This window comes from Simochromis diagramma, unplaced genomic scaffold (assembly GCF_900408965.1).
Source record: "Simochromis diagramma unplaced genomic scaffold, fSimDia1.1 OVJJ01000557.1, whole genome shotgun sequence".
NCBI lineage: Eukaryota > Metazoa > Chordata > Actinopteri > Cichliformes > Cichlidae > Simochromis > Simochromis diagramma.
The window spans coordinates 3,914,318-3,934,817 of NW_024387156.1; the positions used below are offsets into that span (position 1 = coordinate 3,914,318).

The window sequence follows — 20,500 nt, forward strand, 5'->3', positions numbered from 1 at the left end:
CTGCTTGGTTTATCAAGACATCGCATATTTGCAAAAGTGCGCCGACGTTTTCGGAGACGTCTGTTACCCACCCGCTCGATAGCAAGCCGGGGGTGCAGTGGTCACTCGAGCCGGCAAGAACAGCGGACTCGCGGCTTCATCGTTTTCAGATCCCCGCTCTTTTGCTACTCAGGTTAAACATGATATATAAGTCACTCGGATAACTTAAAAATGTAATTGTTTGCCTTTTTTTCGGTGTTTATTTGTTCCTGAGTAAATCGGTTTGGCTGTGATTAAAGTTATAGTTTTTACACAGCTGAAAAACGTCAAGCAGACAACTGATTATCAGAAGTGTGACATCAAATGGTGCAAGTAAAGTGGTGCTTGACCACTAGCTATTAACGTGTGTCCCTAGTGCTCGCGGTGGCCAACCGAATTAACCCTCTCGCCCAAGGACAATGTCCCGCGTCCGGAACAGAGGGGAGGCATAACCCTCAGAACATTTTGCGCCCCTAGGAAGTCCAACTTCCCGTCCTAAGTACTTTAAATAACTCTGGAAACATCACTGTGGACTCTAACCGCCAGTTTTTATCTGATGCCGGGGTCCCACCCTATAATCAATATGGGAATAAAATTCCCTGACCAAATGTCCTAATCTAATCTCAAAGTAAACGAAAAAAGAAGTAGTAGCAAGAGCATGAAAAAACGATACCAACATGAGGTTGTTGACGAACTGGTGGTGAACGAGAGTCTAGGTGGAGCTTAAATCCTCAACCTGATTACCCAGAATCAGCCTCAGGTGTACAGGAGTGCAGGAGAGATGATGGCTCCGCCCAGGGGTGGAGACCAAGGAACTCGGGTGAATGATGGAACTTTCCAGTCAAACCTCAAGGTCCTGACAGAGGATCATTGCCTTATTGTATAAGTGTATAAACTCTATAACATTTAAGTACTAAAGGCTGGACAATAGAGAATGCTGCAAAATATCACTCAGATTTGTGGTGGAGAGTTCCCTGCCCTCCTCCCAGAAGATGACCCTGCTGATGGTCATGAAAACTGTACAGAGGATTGTAAGCAGCAGCCTCCCCAGCACCAAATGCATGTGAGATAGGTGAGTCCTGAGAACTGCCCCTGATAAGCAGAGCTGGTTTTTGTCCCTTTCATAAGCTCAGGTTTGGGCAATTAGGTATTCTCTGGAGCGCACCTGAAGCTGCGAGTGCTTGGTCCAAGCCGGGCAAGTTGGCACTTTTAACTTCTTTTATGGACGCTAGCCTTCTGTTAGAACGGTAGGTCATAGCAAATGGACCACTTGAGGTCTGGCTCTTTGGCAGAGAAAAGTTATTTGCACCCTTGTAGGTGGGAAACATTGCGCTACTCCGGCAGAGAGATGTGTAGTGGAGTCCACCGCCACTGACCAATATTTATTAGGGTGTGACGTAGGGCGGGGCCATATCATACCATTCACGTTAATACCGGTATAATGTTGGGCAACGACAAGAAAATGAAATATCGCGATAGAATATGGGTAAAACGCGTATGCGCAGTGCCTTTGTTTTCATACGCACATGGCGAAAAAGGCACGGCGGCGATGGAGAATGACAAGGGTGAAAGCGGACCGTTGAATGGAACGGATGAACCAGAATTGGTTTGTAAAAATGCTGGAACTTCAGTGGTGTGGAACTGGTTTAGCTTTCGTCCTCCGGATACACAACAAAGCACTATTTTTGGTAGAGCATGCTAGCGGACCGTGGTTATTACCGTGTTTTTTGGAAAATATGGCACACTTAAAATCAATCCTTTGATTTTTCTGAAATATAAATCTAGAAATATATATCTTATAATCCCGTGTGCCTTATGTTTGAATTCTGGTTGTGTTTACTGACTGATGTTTTAGTACGACTTTGCTAAGCTACAAACCTGCACCACTTGATGGATTGTCAGAGCATTACGGCTATCGTAGGCAGGAGCCTCGCGGAGTGATACGTACTGTGCTTCAACATAATGTTACCGTATTGCGTGTATATAAGCTCTTTTTAAGTTTTGTGGATTTATACACGGTTATGCTGAGGATATGTTGGCTAATTTCCACTGGAAATGCCTTTTGATTAAACTGTCAGCAAGGAATTTGCATTTGCACTGTTACATTTTTATATAACTTTAATGTAAAAAACAGCTGCTTGTTTAAGTGAAAATACATTGATGGGTTTTTTTGCACTAATAAAATTGTGGAGTTGTAAAGTATTTTGTCTAGTGTCAATATATCGTCAGTTATATTGTTATCGCAAATTTTCAAATGTATATCGTGATAAATATTTTTGGTCATATCGCCCTGCTCTAGTGTGACGCGAACTTGTGGACAGGTAATGAAAGCAAAATAATTGGAGAGATACTCCCGCTGCGTTTTACTGTCTAGCGTAAGTGATCTCCTGCTTTTATTTACAGAGTACAGAGCTGCTGCTTTGCCGAGTGGATTTCTGGCTGCGGGCCGAGGACCCGATACAGCGGTGTATTTTAATTTGTTTTAACCTGGTGTAATCTGACATATTGTGGCGGCTGTGGCTGTCAATTTTGTTTGGGTTTTATTTTTAAAATTAAACCCATTTTAACCGACTGGTATACATGTGTGACCCGTGGGTCACACAGCAGATTTAGGAAATGGCCTTGAAACACTTCATTGTATCTTGATCACAAGTAATATACAGCAGATTAAGTAGAGAGAGAAATTTAGAAAATCAAAGGGACAAAGGGAAACAAATAAACAATAAATAAATATAATTGTGCTTCTTTCTTTTATTTACAAAGCATGCTTTGCTATTATTACAAGGACTCCTTTGTTTCACCCACTTGGTATAAACTAAAATCCAGACATATACATACATGGAAAACAATATGCATATAACACATATTTAAAATAAATATTATAAATAATATTAAGTATTGAACTGACACATTGTCTATGCCAACAAACAAAGAAGTCTTGCATACTTATTCCAAGTCTGCTTCAACAATACTCTATTACCTTTTTTCATGGACTTCAGTTTAACAGTGATTTCTAAACAACTCAAATCTCGAAAAGGTTTGTGACATCATATGTTTTTTTGTTTGTTTTTGTGTTATTCAGACTTCAATGAAAGGTAAAGAGAAGGAGTCCAAGCAGCAGATGGATCATTCCCAGTCTGATGGAACAAGCATCACTTTTGGTTGTGGAGGCAGTAGTTGTACTTGATCCTGCAGTTGAAGTTGTAGTTGGGGTAGTGGTTGTAATTTTAGTGGTTGTAGTTGGGGTAGTGGTTGTGGTAGTTGAGGCAGTGGGTGTAGTTGGAGTGGTGGTTGTAGTTGGTGTAGTGGTTGTAGTTGTAGCCGTGGTTGTAGTTGGTGTAGTGGTTGTAGTTGTGGTGGTGGTTGTTTTTGAGGCGGATGTTGTAGTTGGGGTACTGGATGTAGCTGTAGTTGGGACGGTGGTTATAGTTGGGGTAGTGGATGGAGTTGTAGTGATAGTAGTCGGCACGGTGGTTGTAGTTGTAGCCGTGGTTGTAGTTGGGGTGGTGGTTGTAGTTGGGGCGGTGGTTGTTGTTGGAGCGGTGGTTGTTGTTGGGGCGGTGGTTGTAGTTGGGGTGGTGGTTGTAGTTGGTGTAGTGGTTGTAGTTGCAATGGTAGTTGTTGTTGAGGCGGAGGTTGTAGTTGGGATGCTTGTTGTTGAGCTGGTTGTTGTAGTTGGGATACTGGATGTAGCTGTAGTTGGGGTGGTGGTTGTCGTTGGAGCGGTGGTTGTAGTTGTGGTGGTTGTCGTTGGGTTGATGGTTGTCGCTGGGGTGGTGGTTGTCGTAGCACTAGTTGTAGTTGGGGTGCTGGTTGTAGTTGCAGCGGTGGTTGTGGTTGTAGTTGCGGCGGTGGTTGTAGTTGGGGTGGTGGTTGTAGTTGCAGCAGTGGTTGTGGTTGTTGTTGCGGCGGTGGTTGTAGCTGGGACGCTGGTTGTAGTTGGGGTGGTGGTTGTAGCTGCAGCGGTGGTCGTGGTTGTAGTTGCAGCGGTGGTTGTGGTTGGGATGGTGGTTGCGGCGGTCGTTGTAGTTGGGGCGGTGGTTGTGGTTGTAGTTGCAGCGGTGGTTGTAGTTGCAGCGGTGGTTGTAGTTGGCACGGTGGTTGGTTGTTGTTGGGGTGGTTGTTGTAGTTGCCGTGGTGGTTGTAGTTGTAGCTGGGAGGGTGGTTGTTTTTGCGGCGGTGGTTGTAGTTGCGACGGTGGTTGTAGTTGTTGTTGGGGTGGTGGTTGTAGTTGCGGCAGTGGTGAGTTGGGGTGGTGGTTGTAGTTGGGGCCGTGGTTGTAGTTGGGGTGGTGGTTGTAGTTGTGGATGTGGTTGTAGTTGGGGGACAGTGGTTGTGGTTGCGGCGGTGGATGTAGTTGTAGCTGGGACGGTGGTTGTTGTTACAGCGGTGGTTGTGGTTGTGGTTGTGGTTGCGGCGGTGGTTGTAGTTGTAGCTGGGATGGTGGTTGTGGTTGCAGCGGTGGTTGTAGTTGCGGCAGTTGTTGTAGTTGGCGCGGTGGTTGTAGTTGTCGTTGGGGTGGTTATTGTAGTTGCGGTAGTGGTTGTAGTTGTAGCTGGGACGGTGGTTGCAGCGGTGGTGGTGGTGGTGGTTGCGGCGGTGGTAGTAGTTGGGGTGGTGGTTGTAGTTGGGGTGGTTGTTGTAGTTGCGGCAGTTGTGGCAGTTTCCGCGGTGGTTGTAGTTGGGAGGGTGGTTGTAGTTGTGGCAATTGTTGTAGCTGTAGCTGGGACGGTGGTTTTGGTTGCAGCAGTGGTTGTTATTTCGGCGGTGGTTGTAGTTGCGGCGGTTGTTGTAGTTGGGTTAGTGGTGGTGGTTGTTGTTGGTTGGTGGCTTGTAGTTGCGGCAGTGGTTGTAGTTGGGACATTGGTTGTGGTTGCGGCGGTGGTTGTAGTTGGGCTGGACGGTGGTTGTTGTTTACAGCAGTGGTTGTAGTTGCGGCGGCTTTTGTAGTTGGGGCGGTGGTTGTAGCTATTGGTGTGGTGGTGGGTGTAGTTGCGGTGGTTGTAGTTGCAGTGGTAGCAGTTGCGGTGGTTGTAGTTGCGGCGGTGGTTGTAGTTGGGGCGGTGGTTGTAGTTGTAGTTGTAGCTGAGATGGTGGTTGTGGTTGCAGCGGTGGTTGTAGTTGCGGCGGTTGTTGTAGTCGGGGTGGTGGTTGTTGTTGGGGTGGTGGTTGTAGTTGCGGCAGTGGTTGTAGTTGGGGTAGTGGTTGTGGTTGCAGCGGTGGATGTAGTTGTAGCTGGGACGGTGGTTGTTGTTACAGCGGTGGTTGTAGTTGCGGCGGTGGTTGTGCTGTAGTTGGGGCGGTGGTTGTTTGGGGTGGCGGTTGTAGATGTAGTTGGGGTGGTGGTTGTAGTTGTGGCAGTGGTTGTAGTTGTAGTTGGGGTGGTTGTAGTTGTGTCCGTGGTTGTAGTTGTAGTTGGGGTGGTGGTTGTAGTTGTAGTTGGGGTGGTGGTTTTAGTTGTAGTTGGGGCAGCAGTTGTAGTTGGTGCTGCAGAACAGGCAACACCTGATACTGTACCAACGCTCTGCATGAAAGGTAGAGAACCCAGCATTGAAGCAGCTGCACACAGGTTTGCAGATGCGCAGCCGTAACCTGGATACGTGCTGGTGCTGCTTTTGACTGCAGATGAAAAAGAAGAATTTCAGGATATGTTTTAAATTGGCTACTTTCCAGGAAGCTTAATATATTTCATGCAAAAAACAACTTAACAGCTTTTTAAAATTTTCCGCTCATTTATATGTTAGAAGTATCACAAAAGAATTTGAAATCATCTTTGATTGAAAACCGATGACACAACTGATACAACATAAAGACTTACTGGTTGATTGGAAGCATTGGTTCTCCACTCCCTGACACTGTAATGTGGAGGAGCACTGACCAGTGGAAGGGTCACAAAAGTTGCATACTCCACCATTATTTGACTGAGAAGCAGGATCTGAAACAGAAAAGGAGGACATTTCATTTCAGAACAGAGACTCTTACAACATCAGATTATTGTTTTTATTTCTTTATATTATTCTTTTGTCATCAATGAGCAACGTAGTATTTAACTTACTTGGTAGAGTTGCTGAGTTGCAGTTATCTGTGTTGCAGCATTGAGCAGAAGCCAGAGCACTTTGAAAACCCAGGTCGACTGAAAATGTCTGAGAGGTTACGGCTGGACACAGGGAGGAAGATGCACATGCCTTGTAGATTTGTGTGACCGGAGTTCCAGATGAAGTAGCTACAAATTCAAAGTGCAGGTTTGTTAATGTTGATGGAACACAAATAGCTTCACAGTAGGATGTAATTTAGGTGAAAATATGAAATATGATATGAAGAAAACATTACCTAGAATGGTAGCTGTAACACACATTGGTTCCGATGAGGAGCATGTAAGTAGTGCTGTGCTTGAACATGCTGAATTTGTGCAGGTTTGGCACTGGAGGGCTCCAGCTGCAATCAGGAGAGGAATACAGAAATGATCATCACAATTTAAATATATAGCAAATAGGAGATACTTTGAAAGTTCATATTGGGTTACAGCAGGTTACAGTTGAGTCAATACTACTCACTAACTTTGGAAAAAAATTACAATGTAAGATAAAAAAAGATTTAAAGCTTTAAATTAGACTCCCTTCTACCTGCAGGTGAAATGAGTGTAGTTACCTGTGGTGGAGAGTGCCCAGAGAAGAAACAGAGAAAACAGCAGCTTCATTGTGATGAACAGGTCAGTTCTGCAGATTAGTTTCCCTGGACTGTGATACTAAAGCTGAGGAGCAGCACTGCACTTTATATACTGAACAGGTGACATCAGGTTTGGGTGTGTTTACATTTTTACAGCATGATCATTCATACAGTCAAGTCTTCTTTCGTCAAATCATGATGTCAAAGCATCTTACCACGCCTTTCTTCTTCAATTAAACAACAAGTATTCATGCATCAAAACAAGCTCAGAAATTTTCTTTTACGTTGTTAACTTTTCATTAAATAAGAATGACTTCATGTCCTGTTTCATGAGTCATAATTGACACAATTTAGATTTTTGGTAAATGGTAAATGGACTTCTTGCACAATGGTCCATCATTTATTGCAGGAGTTACGTTTTGGAAACAGCCTGCGACAGATTAAATCTGCAAAGTAGCCAGCTTTATTTTTAAAAATATTATAGATGTTTTAAGGCTGTAAAACCCCTGATTACACACTTTATACACTGAGTTTTTTTGAGTTATTTTTATTTATCATTTCTAGTCTTTGGTTCTTTTGTTAGAGTTCTGTCTTGTGGTTTATGTCTCTGTGTAATCCTTAGTTGCTGTCTCCCCTGTCGGCGATATCCCCTGGGTCCAGTCAGTGTCTGTGTCTGCCCTGGTCCCCACGTCTCTGTTCCCTCTGTTGTAGTGCCTGCCTGTGAGTCTGTAGCTGTGTCCCAAAACGTCGGTTGCATCTCCGGAGGCCCATTTGAAGGCCGATTACGTCACAGTCAGGCGACGAAGGCTGTCCCAAATCGTCGACCCCTTCAAATGCGGCCACAAATGCGTCCTTCATTTCCCCGAATTTGAATGATGGTTCGGGTGTGTCCTTCGTGGCCCACCATATCCCAGAATTCATAGCGCGGCCCAGCAAAATTTCAGCTGCCCAACAATGGCGGCCGCTGCTAAGTTTTAAAATTAGTCTTATTACTCTTTCTGGGTCACAAAATAACTTAAAACATATTTTCAGGCGAGATGTAGCTGTGTAAATCTCAAATATCTGCTTGGTTTATCAAGACATCGCATATTTGCAAAAGTGCGCCGACGTTTTCGGAGACGTCTGTACCCACACCCTCGATAGCAAAGCCGGGGGGTGCAGTGGTCACTCGAGCCGGCAAGAACAGCGGACTCGCGGCTTCATCAGGTTTCAGATCCCACGCTCTTTTGCTACTCAGGTTAAACATGATATATAAGTCACTCGGATAACTTAAAAATGTAATTGTTTGCCTGAGTAAATCGGTTTGGGCTGTGATTAAAGTTATAGTTTTACACAGCTGAATAAACGTTCAAGCAGACAACTGATTATCAGAAGTGTGACATCAATGGTGCAAAGTAAAGTGGTGCTTGACCACTAGCTATTAACGTGTGTCCCTAGTGCTCGCGGTGCCAACCGAATGAACCCTCTCGCCCAAGGACAATGTCCGCGTCCGGAACAGAGGGAGGCATAACCCTCAGAACATTTTGCGCCCCTAGGAAGTCCACTTCCCGTCCTAAGTACTTTAAATAACTCTGGAAACATCACTGTGGACTCTAAACCGCCAGTTTATTATCTGATGCCGGGTCCCACCCTATAATCAATATGGGAATAAAATTCCCTGACCAAATGTCCTAATCTAATCTCAAAGTAAACGAAAAAAGAAGTAGCAAGAGCATGAAAAAACGATACCAACATGAGGTTGTTGACGAACTGGTGGTGAACGAGAGTCTAGGTGGAGCTTAATCCTCACCTGATTACCCAGAATCAGCCTCAGGTGTACAGGAGTGCAGGAGAGATGATGGCTCCGCCAGGGGTGGAGACCAAGGAACTCGGGTGAATGATGGAACTTTCCAGTCAAACCTCAAGGTCCTGACAGAGGATCATTGCCTTATTGTATAAGTGTATAAACTCTATAACATTTAAGTACTAAAGGCTGGACATAGAGAATGCTGCAAAATATCACTCAGATTTGTGGTGGAGAGTTCCCTGCCCTCCTCCCAGAAGATGACCCTGCTGATGGTCATGAAAACTGTACAGAGGATTGTAAGCAGCAGCCTCCCCAGCACCAAATGCATGTGAGATAGGTGAGTCCTGAGAACTGCCCCTGATAAGCAGAGCTGGTTTTTGTCCCGTTCATAAGCTCAGGTTTGGGCAATTAGGTATTCTCTGGAGCGCACCTGAAGCTGCGAGTGCTTGGTCCAAGCCGGGCAAGTTGGCACTTTTAACTTCTTTTATGGACGCTAGCCTTCTGTTAGAACGGTAGGTCATAGCAAATGGACCACTTGAGGTCTGGCTCTTTGGCAGAGATTTAAAGTTATTTGCACCCTTGTAGGTGGGAAACATTGCGCTACGTCCGGCAAGAGAGATTGTAGTGGAGTCCACCGCCACTGACCAATATTTATTAGGGTGTGACGTAGGGCGGGGGCCATATCATAACCATTCACGTTAATAACACGGTATATGTTGGGCAACGACAAGAAAATGAAATATCGCGATAGAATATGGGTAAAACGCGTATGCGCAGTGCCTTGTTTTCATAGGCACATGGCGAAAAAGGCACGGCGGCGATGGAGAATGACAAGGGTGAAAGCGGACCGTTGAATGGAACGGATGAACCAAAGTGGTTTGTAAAAATGCTGGAACTTCAGTGGTGTGGAACGGGTTTAGCTTTCGTCCTCCGGATACACACAAAGCACTATTTTTGGTAGAGCATGCTAGCGGACCGTGGTTATTACCGGTTTTTTGGAAATATGCACACTTAAAATCAATCCTTTGATTTTTCTGAAATATAAATCTAGAAATATATATCTTATAATCCCGTGTGCCTTATGTTTGAATTCTGGTTGTGTTTACTGACTGATGTTTTAGTACGACTTTGGCTAAGCTACAAACCTGCACCACTTGATGGATTGTCAGAGCATTACGGCTATCGATAGGCAGGAGCCTCGCGGAGTGATACGTACTGTGCTTCAACATAATGTTACCGTATTGCGTGTATATAAGCTCTTTTTTAGAGTTTTGTGGATATTATACACGGTTATGCTGAGGATATGTTGGCTAATTTCCACTGGAAATGCCTTTTGATTAACTGTCAGCAAGGAGATTGCATGTGCACTGTTACATTTTTTATATAACTTTAATGTAAAAAACGCTGCTTGTTTAGTGAAAATACATTGGATGGGTTTTTTTGCACTAATAAAATTGTGGAGTTGTAAAGTATTTTGTCTATTGTCATTATATCGTCAGTTATATTGTTACGCAAATTTTCAAATGATATCGTGATAAATATTTTTGGTCATATCGCCCTGCTCTAGTGTGACGCGAACTTGTGGACAGGTAATGAAAGCAAAATAATTGGAGAGATACTCCCGCTGCGTTTTACTGTCTAGCGTAAGTGATCTCCTGCTTTTATTTACAGAGTACAGAGCTGCTGCTTTGCCGAGTGGATTTCTGGCTGCGGGCCGAGGACCCGATACAGCGGTGTATTTTAATTTGTTTTAACCTGGTGTAATCTGACATATTGTGGCGGCTGCGGCTGTCAATTTTGTTTGGGTTTTATTTTTAAAATTAAACCCATTTTTAACCGACTGGTATACATGTGTGACCCGTGGGTCACACAGCAGATTTAGGAAATGGCCTTGAAACACTTCATTGTATCTTGATCACAAGTAATATACAGCAGATTAAGTAGAGAGAGAAATTTAGAAAATCAAAGGGACAAAGGGAAACAAATAAACAATAAATAAATATAATTGTGCTTCTTCTTTTATTTACAAAGCATGCTTTGCTATATTACAAGGACCTTGTTTCACCCACTTGGTATAAACTAAAATCCAGACATATACATACATGGAAAACAATATGCATAGAACACATATTTAAAATAAATATTATAAATAATATTAAGTATTGAACTGACACAATTGTCTATGCCAACAACAAAGAAGTCTTGCATACTTATTCCAAGTCTGCTTCAACAATACTCTATTACCTTTTTTCATGGACTTCAGTTTAACAGTGATTTCTAAACAACTCAAATCTCGAAAAGGTTTGTGACATCATATGTTTTTTTGTTTGTTTTTGTGTTATTCAGACTTCAATGAAAGGTAAAGAGAAGGAGTCCAAGCAGCAGATGGATCATTCCCAGTCTGATGGAACAAGCATCACTTTTGGTTGTGGAGGCAGTAGTTGTACTTGATCCTGCAGTTGAAGTTGTAGTTGGGGTAGTGGTTGTAATTTTAGTGGTTGTAGTTGGGGTAGTGGTTGTGGTAGTTGAGGCAGTGGGTGTAGTTGGAGTGGTGGTTGTAGTTGGTGTAGTGGTTGTAGTTGTAGCCGTGGTTGTAGTTGGGGTGACGGTTGTAGTTGTGGTGGTGTTGTTTTGAGGCGGATGTTGTAGTTGGGGTACTGGATTAGCTGTAGTTGGGACGGTGGTTATAGTTGGGGTAGTGGATGGAGTTGTAGTGATAGTAGTCGGCACGGTGGTTGTAGTTGTAGGGCCTGGTGGTAGTTGTTGGGGGCGGTGGTTGTTGTTGGAGCGGTGGTTGTTGTGGGGCGGTGGTTGTAGTTGGGGGGGTGGTTGTAGTTGGTGAGTGGTTGTAGTTGCAATGGTAGTGTGTTGTTGAGGCGGAGGTTGTAGTTGGGATGCTTGTTGTTGAGCTGGTTGTTGTAGTTGGGATACTGGATGTAGCTGTAGTTGGGGCGGTGGTTGTCGTTGGAGCGGTGGTTGTAGTTGTGGTGGTTGTCGTTGGGTTGATGGTTGTCGCTGGGGTGGTGGTTGTCGTAGCACTAGTTATAGTTGGGGTGCTGGTTGTAGTTAGAGCGGTGGTTGTGGTTGTAGTTGTGCGGGGTGTAGTTGGGGTGGTGGTTGTAGTTGCAGCAGTGGTTGTGGTTGTTGTTGCGGCGGTGGTTGTAGCTGGGACGCTGGTTGTAGTTGGGGTGGTGGTTGTGCTGCAGCGGTGGTCGGGGTTGTAGTTGCAGCGGTGGTTGTGGTTGGGATGGTGGTTGCGGCGGTCGTTGTAGTTGGGGCGGTGGTTGTGGTTGTAGTTGCAGCGGTGGTTGTAGTTGCAGCGGTGGTTGGTGTTGGCACGGTGGTTGTAGTTGTTGTTGGGGTGGTTGTTGTAGTTGCCGTGGTGGTTGTAGTTGTAGCTGGGAGGGTGGTTGTGTTTTGCGGCGGGGTTGTAGTTGCGACGTGTGGTTGTGGAGTTGTTGGTTGGGGTGGTGGTTGTAGTTGCGGCAGTGGTTTTAGTTGGGGTGGTGGTTGTATTGGGGCCGTGGTGTAGTTGGGGGTGGTGGTTGTAGTGTGGATGTGGTTGTAAGTTGGGACAGTGGTTGTGGTTGCGGGCGGTGGATAGTTGTAGCGGGGACGGGTGGTTGTTGTTACAGCGGTGGTGGGTTGTGGTTGCGGCGGTGGTTGTTAGGTGTAGCTGGGAGGGTGGTTGTGGGTTGCAGCGGTGGTTGTAGTTGCGGCAGTTGTTTAGTTGGCGCGGTGGTTGTAGTTGTCGTTGGGGTGGTTATTGTAGTTGCGGTGGTGGTTGTAGTTAGGTGGAGCTGGGAAACGGTGGTTCACACAAGCAGTGGTTGGTGGTGTGGGTGACGGCGGTGGTAGTAGTTGGGGGGGGGTTGTAGTTGGGGTGGTTGTGTAGTTGCGGCAGTTGTGGCAGTTTCCGCGGTGGTTGTGTTGGGAGGGTGGGTTGTAGTTGTGGCAATTGTTGTAGCTGTAGCTGGGACGGTGGTTTTGGTTTCAGCGTGGTTTATTTCGGCGGTGGTTGTTAGTTGCGGCGGTTGTTGTAGTTGGGTTAGGGGTGGGGGTTTGTTTGTTGGGTTGGTGCTTGTAGTTGCGGCAGTGGTTGTAGTTGGGACATTGGTTGTGGTGGGCGGCGGGGGATGTTAGTTGGGGCGGACGGTGGTTGTTGTTACAGCAGTGGTTGTAGTTGCGGCGGCTTTGTAGTGTTTGGGGCGGTGGTTGATAGCTATTGGTGTGTTGGTGGGTGGTAGTTGCGGTGGTTGTAGTTGCAGTGGTAGCAGTTGCGGGTGTGGTTGTATGTGCGGCGGTGGGTTTAGTTGGGTCAATTGGTGGTGGTTGTTGTTGGGGTGGTGGTTGTAGTTGCGGCAGTGGTTGTAGTTGGGGTAGTGGTTGTGGTTGCAGCGGTGGATGTAGTTGTAGCTGGGACGGTGGTTGTTGTTACAGCGGTGGTTGTAGTTGGCGGCGGTGGTTGTGCTTGTGTAGTTGGGGGGCGGGGGTTGTTGTTGGGGTGGTGGTTGTAGATGTAGTTGGGGTGGTTGTTGGTAGTTGTGGCAGTGGTTGTAGTTGTAGTTGGGGTGGTTGTAGTTGTGTCCGTGGTTGTAGTTGTAGTTGTGTCCGTGGTTGTAGTGTAGTTGGGGTGGTGGTTTGTAGTTGTAGTTGGGTGGTGGTTTTAGTTGTAGTTGGGGCAGCAGTTGTAGTTGGTGCTGCAGAACAGGCAACACCTGATACTGTACCAACGCTCTGCATGAAAGGTAGAGAACCCAGCATTGAAGCAGCTGCACACAGGTTTGCAGATGCGCAGCCGTAACCTGGATACGTGCTGGTGCTGCTTTTGACTGCAGATGAAAAAGAAGAATTTCAGGATATGTTTTAAATTGGCTACTTTCCAGGAAGCTTAATATATTTCATGCAAAAAACAACTTAACAGCTTTTTAAAATTTTCCGCTCATTTATATGTTAGAAGTATCACAAAAGAATTTGAAATCATCTTTGATTGAAAACCGATGACACAACTGATACAACATAAAGACTTACTGGTTGATTGGAAGCATTGGTTCTCCACTCCCTGACACTGTAATGTGGAGGAGCACTGACCAGTGGAAGGGTCACAAAAGTTGCATACTCCACCATTATTTGACTGAGAAGCAGGATCTGAAACAGAAAAGGAGGACATTTCATTTCAGAACAGAGACTCTTACAACATCAGATTATTGTTTTTATTTCTTTATATTATTCTTTTGTCATCAATGAGCAATGTAGTATTTAACTTACTTGGCAGAGTTGCTGAGTTGCAGTTATCTGTGTTGCAGCATGAGCAGAAGCCAGAGCACTTTGAAAACCCAGGTCGACTGAAAATGTCTGAGAGGTTACGGCTGGACACAGGGAGGAAGATGCACATGCCTTGTAGATTTGTGTGACCGGAGTTCCAGATGAAGTAGCTACAAAGGCAAAGTCCAGTTTGTTAATGTTGATGGAACACAAATAGCTTCACAGTGGATGTAATTTAGTGAAAATATTAAATATTATATGAGAAAACATTACCTAGAATGGTAGCTGTAACACACATTGGTTCCGATGAGGAGCATGTAAGCAGTGCTGTGCTTGAACATGCTGAATTTGTGCAGGTTTGGCACTGGAGGGCTCCAGCTGCAATCAGGAGAGGAATACAGAAATGATCATCACAATTTAAATATATAGCAAATAGGAGATGTTTTGAAAGTTCATATTGGGTTACAGCAGGTTACAGTTGAGTCAATACTACTCACTAACTTTGGAAAAAAATTACAATGTAAGATAAAAAAAAGATTTAAAGCTTTAAATTAGACTCCCTTCTACCTGCAGGTGAAATGAGTGTAGTTACCTGTGGTGGAGAGTGCCCAGAGAAGAAACAGAGAAAACAGCAGCTTCATTGTGATGAACAGGTCAGTTCTGCAGATTAGTTCCCTGGACTGTGATACTAAAGCTGAGGAGCAGCACTGCACTTTATATACTGAACAGGTGACATCAGGTTTGGGTGTGTTTACATTTTTACAGCATGATCATTCATACAGTCAAGTCTTCTTTCGTCAAATCATGATGTCAAAGCATCTTACCACGCCTTTCTTCTTCAATTAAACAACAAGTATTCATGCATCAAAACAAGCTCAGAAATTTTCTTTTACGTTGTTAACTTTTCATTAAATAGAATGACTTCATGTCCTGTTTCATGAGTCATAATTGACACAATTTAGATTTTTGGTAAATGGTAAATGGACTTCTTGCACAATGGTCCATCATTTATTGCAGGAGTTACGTTTTGGAAACAGCCTGCGACAGATTAAATCTGCAAAGTAGCCAGCTTTATTTTTTAAAAATATTATAGATGTTTTAAGGCTGTAAAACCCCTGATTACACACTTTATACACTGAGTTTTTTTGAGTTTATTATATTATTTATCATTTCTAGTCTTTGGTTTCTTTGTTAGAGTTCTGTCTTGTGGTTTATGTCTCTGTGTAATCCTTAGTTGCTGTCTCCCCTGTCTGCTATATCCCCGTGTCCAGTCAGTGTCTGTGTCTGCCCTGGTCCCACGTCTCTGTTCCCTCTGTTGTAGTGCCTGCCTGTGAGTCTGTAGCTGTGTCCCAAAACGTCGGTTGCATCCTCCGGAGGCCGCATTTGAAGGCCGATTACGTCACAGTCAGGCGACGAAGGCTGTCCCAAATCGTCGACCCCTTCAAATGCGGCCAACAAATGCGTCCTTCATTTCCCCGAATTTGAAGGATGGGTCGGGTGTGTCCTTCGTGGCCCACCATATCCCAGAATTCATAGCGCGGCCCAGCAAATTTCAGCTGCCAACAATGGCGGCCGCTGCTAAGTTTTAAAATTAGTCTTATTACTCTTTCTGGGTCACAAAATAAACTTAAAACATATTTTCAGGCGAGATGTAGCTGTGTAAATCTCAAATATCTGCTTGGTTTATCAAGACATCGCATATTTGCAAAAGTGCGCCGACGTTTTCGGAGACGTCTGTTACCCCACCCGCTCGATAGCAAGCCGGGGGGTGCAGTGGTCACTCGAGCCGGCAAGAACAGCGGACTCGCGGCTTCCATCGTTTTCAGATCCCCGCTCTTTTGCTACTCAGGTTAAACATGATATATAAGTCACTCGGATAACTTAAAATGTAATGTTTGCCTTTTTCGGTGTTTTATTTGTTCCTGAGTAAATCGGTTTGGCTGTGATTAAAGTTATAGTTTTTACACAGCTGAATAAACGTCAAGCAGACCAACTGATTATCAGAAGTGTGACATCAAATGGTGCAAGTAAAGTGGTGCTTGACCACTAGCTATTAACGTGTGTCCCTAGTGCTCGCGGTGGCCAACCGAATTAACCCTCTCGCCCAAGGACAATGTCCCGCGTCCGGAACAGAGGGGAGGCATAACCCTCAGAACATTTTGCGCCCCTAGGAAGTCCAACTTCCCGTCCTAAGTACTTTAAATAACTCTGGAAACATCACTGTGGACTCTAACCGCCAGTTTATTATCTGATGCCGGGTCCCACCCTATAATCAATATGGGAATAAAATTCCCTGACCAAATGTCCTAATCTAATCTCAAAGTAAACGAAAAAAGAAGTAGCAAGAGCATGAAAAAAACGATACCAACATGAGGTTGTTGACGAACTGGTGGTGAACGAGAGTCTAGGTGGAGCTTAAATCCTCAACCTGATTACCCAGAATCAGCCTCAGGTGTACAGGAGTGCAGGAGAGATGATGGCTCCGCCCAGGGGTGGAGACCAAGGAACTCGGGTGAATGATGGAACTTTCCAGTCAAACCTCAAGGTCCTGACAGAGGATCATTGCCTTATTGTATAAGTGTATAAACTCTATAACATTTAAGTACTAAAGGCTGGACAATAGAGAATGCTGCAAAATATCACTCAGATTTGTGGTGGAGAGTTCCCTGCCCTCCTCCCAGAAGATGACCCCTGCTGATGGTCATGAAAACTGTACAGAGGATTGTAAGCAGCAGCCTCCCCAGCACCAAATGCATGTGAGATAGGTGAGTCCTGAGAACTGCCCCTGATAAGCAGAGCTGGTTTTTGTCCCTTTCATAAGCTCAGGTTTGGGCAATTAGGTATTCTCTGGAGCGCACCTGAAGCTGCGAGTGCTTGGTCCAAGCCGGGCAAGTTGGCACTTTTAACTTCTTTTATGGACGCTAGCCTTCTGTTAGAACGGTAGGTCATAGCAAATGGACCACTTGAGGTCTGGCTCTTTGGCAGAGATTTAAAGTTATTTGCACCCTTGTAGGTGGGAAACATTGCGCTACCTCCGGCAGAGAGATGTGTAGTGGAGTCCACCGCCACTGACCAATATTTATTAGGGTGTGACGTAGGGCGGGGCCATATCATACCATTTCACGTTAATACCGGTATAATGTTGGGCAACGACAAGAAAATGAAATATCGCGATAGAATATGGGTAAAACGCGTATGCGCAGTGCCTTTGTTTTCATACGCACATGGCGAAAAAGGCACGGCGGCGATGGAGAATGACAAGGGTGAAAGCGGACCGTTGAATGGAACGGATGAACCAGAATTGGTTTGTAAAAATGCTGGAACTTCAGTGGTGTGGAACTGGTTTAGCTTTCGTCCTCCGGATACACAACAAAGCACTATTTTTGGTAGAGCATGCTAGCGGACCGTGGTTATTACCGTGTTTTTTGGAAAATATGGCACACTTAAAAATCAATCCTTTGATTTTTCTGAAATATAAATCTAGAAATATATATCTTATAATCCCGTGTGCCTTATGTTTGAATTCTGGTTGTGTTTACTGACTGATGTTTTAGTACGACTTTGCTAAGCTACAAACCTGCACCACTTGATGGATTGTCAGAGCATTACGGCTATCGTAGGCAGGAGCCTCGCGGAGTGATACGTACTGTGCTTCAACATAATGTTACCGTATTGCGTGTATATAAGCTCTTTTTAAGTTTTGTGGATATTATACACGGTTATGCTGAGGATATGTTGGCTAATTTCCACTGGAAATGCCTTTTGATTAAACTGTCAGCAAGGAATTTGCATTTGCACTGTTACATTTTTATATAACTTTAATGTAAAAAACAGCTGCTTGTTTAAGTGAAAATACATTGATGGGTTTTTTTGCACTAATAAAATTGTGGAGTTGTAAAGTATTTTGTCTAGTGTCAATTATATCGTCAGTTATATTGTTATCGCAAATTTTCAAATGTATATCGTGATAAATATTTTTGGTCATATCGCCCTGCTCTAGTGTGACGCGAACTTGTGGACAGGTAATGAAAGCAAAATAATTGGAGAGATACTCCCGCTGCGTTTTACTGTCTAGCGTAAGTGATCTCCTGCTTTTATTTACAGAGTACAGAGCTGCTGCTTTGCCGAGTGGATTCTGGCTGCGGGCCGAGGACCCGATACAGCGGTGTATTTTAATTTGTTTTAACCTGGTGTAATCTGACATATTGTGGCGGCTGTGGCTGTCAATTTTGTTTGGGTTTTATTTTTAAAATTAAACCCATTTTAACCGACTGGTATACATGTGTGACCCACGGGTCACACAGCAGATTTAGGAAATGGCCTTGAAACACTTCATTGTATCTTGATCACAAGTAATATACAGCAGATTAAGTAGAGAGAGAAATTTAGAAAATCAAAGGGACAAAGGGAAACAAATAAACAATAAATAAATATAATTGTGCTTCTTTCTTTTATTTACAAAGCATGCTTTGCTATTATTACAAGGACTCCTTTGTTTCACCCACTTGGTATAAAACTAAAATCCAGACATATACATACATGGAAAACAATATGCATATAACACATATTTAAAATAAATATTATAAATAATATTAAGTATTGAACTGACACAATTGTCTATGCCAACAAACAAAGAAGTCTTGCATACTTATTCCAAGTCTGCTTCAACAATACTCTATTACCTTTTTTCATGGACTTCAGTTTTAAACAGTGATTTCTAAACAACTCAAATCTCGAAAAGGTTTGTGACATCATATGTTTTTTTTGTTTGTTTTTGTGTTATTCAGACTTCAATGAAAGGTAAAGAGAAGGAGTCCAAGCAGCAGATGGATCATTCCCAGTCTGATGGAACAAGCATCACTTTTGGTTGTGGAGGCAGTAGTTGTACTTGAATCCTGCAGTTGAAGTTGTAGTTGGGGTAGTGGTTGTAATTTTAGTGGTTGTAGTTGGGGTAGTGGTTGTGGTAGTTGAGGCAGTGGGTGTAGTTGGAGTGGTGGTTGTAGTTGGTGTAGTGGTTGTAGTTGTAGCCGTGGTTGTAGTTGGTGTAGTGGTTGTAGTTGTGGTGGTGGTTGTTTTTTGAGGCGGATGTTGTAGTTGGGGTACTGGATGTAGCTGTAGTTGGGACGGTGGTTATAGTTGGGGTAGTGGATGGAGTTGTAGTGATAGTAGTCGGCACGGTGGTTGTAGTTGTAGCCGGGTTGTAGTTGGGGTGGTGGTTGTAGTTGGGGCGGTGGTTGTTGTTGGAGCGGTGGTTGTTGTTGGGGCGGTGGTTGTAGTTGGGGTGGTGGTTTGTAGTTGGTGTAGTGGTTGTAGTTGCAATGGTAGTTGTTGTTGAGGCGGAGGTTGTAGTTGGGATGCTTGTTGTTGAGCTGGTTGTTGTAGTTGGGATACTGGATGTAGCTGTAGTTGGGGCGGTGGTTGTCGTTGGGGCGGTGGTTGTAGTTGTGGTGGTTGTCGTTGGTTGATGGTTGTCGCTGGGGTGGTGGTTGTCGTAGCACTAGTTGTAGTTGGGGTGCTGGTTGTAGTTGCAGCGGTGGTTGTGGTTGTAGTTGCGGCGGTGGTTGTAGTTGGGGTGGTGGTTGTAGTTGCAGCAGTGGTTGTGGTTGTTGTTGCGGCGGTGGTTGTAGCTGGGACGCTGGTTGTAGTTGGGGTGGTGGTTGTAGCTGCAGCGGTGGTTGTGGTTGTAGTTGCAGCGGTGGTTGTGGTTGGGATGGTGGTTGCGGCGGTCGTTGTAGTTGGGGGCGGTGGTTGTGGTTGTAGTTGCAGCGGTGGTTGTAGTTGCAGCGGTGGTTGTAGTTGGCACGGTGGTTGTAGTTGTTGTTGGGGTGGTGGTTGTAGTTGCCGTGGTGGTTGTAGTTGTAGCTGGGACGGTGGTTGTTTTTGCGGCGGTGGTTGTAGTTGCGACGGTGGTTGTAGTTGTTGTTGGGGTGGTGGTTGTAGTTGGGGTGGTGGTTGTAGTTGGGGCGTGGTTGTAGTTGGGGTGGTGGTTGTAGTTTGGATGTGGTTGTAGTTGGGACAGTGGTTGTGGTTGCGGCGGTGGAATGTAGTTGTAGCTGGGACGGTGGTTGTTTGTTACAGCGGTGGTTGTGGTTGTGGTTGCGGGCGGTGGTTGTAGTTGTAGCTGGGATGGTGGTTGTGGTTGCAGCGGTGGTTGTAGTTGCGGCAGTTGTTGTAGTTGGCGCGGTGGTTGTAGTTGTCGTTGGGGTGGTTATTGTAGTTGCGGTAGTGGTTGGTAGTTGTAGCTGGGACGGTGGTTGCAGCGGTGGTGGTGGTGGTGGTTGCGGCGGTGGTAGTAGTTGGGGGGGGTTGTAGTGGGGTGGTTGTTGTAGTTGCGGCAGTTGTGGCAGTTTCCGCGGTGGTTGTAGTTGGGAGGGTGGTTGTAGTTGTGGCAATTGTTGTAGCTGTAGCTGGGACGGTGGTTTTGGTTGCAGCAGTGGTTGTTATTTCGGCGGTGGTTGTAGTTGCGGCGGTTGTTGTAGTTGGGTTAGTGGTGGTGGTTGTTGTTGGGTTGGTGCTTGTAGTTGCGGCAGTGGTTGTAGTTGGGACATTGGTTGTGGTTGCGGCGGTGGATGTAGTTGTGGCTGGGACGGTGGTTGTTGTTACAGCGGTGGTTGTAGTTGCGGCGGCTTTTGTAGTTGGGGGCGGTGGTTGTAGCTATTGGTGTGGTGGTGGGTGTAGTTGCGGTGGTTGTAGTTGCAGTGGTAGCTGTTGCGGTGGTTGTAGTTGCGGCGGTGGTTGTAGTTGGGACGGTGGTTGTGGTTGTAG

General features: G+C 45.0%; 1 protein-coding gene across 1 annotated transcript in view; it reads right to left on the minus strand.

Annotated features, from left to right (window-relative positions):
• Positions 1 to 20,500, minus strand: part of LOC120744184 (mucin-2-like) — a 51,729-nt gene that overhangs the window by 17,328 nt on the left and 13,901 nt on the right. Inside the window, exons 11-26 of the mRNA XM_040048363.1 lie at positions 19,812 to 20,389; positions 14,009 to 14,113; positions 13,739 to 13,905; positions 13,502 to 13,618; positions 13,205 to 13,302; positions 11,622 to 12,146; positions 11,221 to 11,508; positions 6,667 to 6,763; positions 6,349 to 6,453; positions 6,074 to 6,241; positions 5,837 to 5,953; positions 4,881 to 5,637; positions 4,434 to 4,741; positions 3,949 to 4,171; positions 3,629 to 3,786; positions 68 to 164 (exon numbers count right to left, since the gene is read on the minus strand). Coding sequence (XP_039904297.1) covers positions 68 to 164; positions 3,629 to 3,786; positions 3,949 to 4,171; positions 4,434 to 4,741; positions 4,881 to 5,637; positions 5,837 to 5,953; positions 6,074 to 6,241; positions 6,349 to 6,453; positions 6,667 to 6,763; positions 11,221 to 11,508; positions 11,622 to 12,146; positions 13,205 to 13,302; positions 13,502 to 13,618; positions 13,739 to 13,905; positions 14,009 to 14,113; positions 19,812 to 20,389 — 3,908 coding nt within the window. The remainder of the gene's footprint in view (positions 1 to 67; positions 165 to 3,628; positions 3,787 to 3,948; positions 4,172 to 4,433; positions 4,742 to 4,880; positions 5,638 to 5,836; positions 5,954 to 6,073; positions 6,242 to 6,348; positions 6,454 to 6,666; positions 6,764 to 11,220; positions 11,509 to 11,621; positions 12,147 to 13,204; positions 13,303 to 13,501; positions 13,619 to 13,738; positions 13,906 to 14,008; positions 14,114 to 19,811; positions 20,390 to 20,500) is intronic.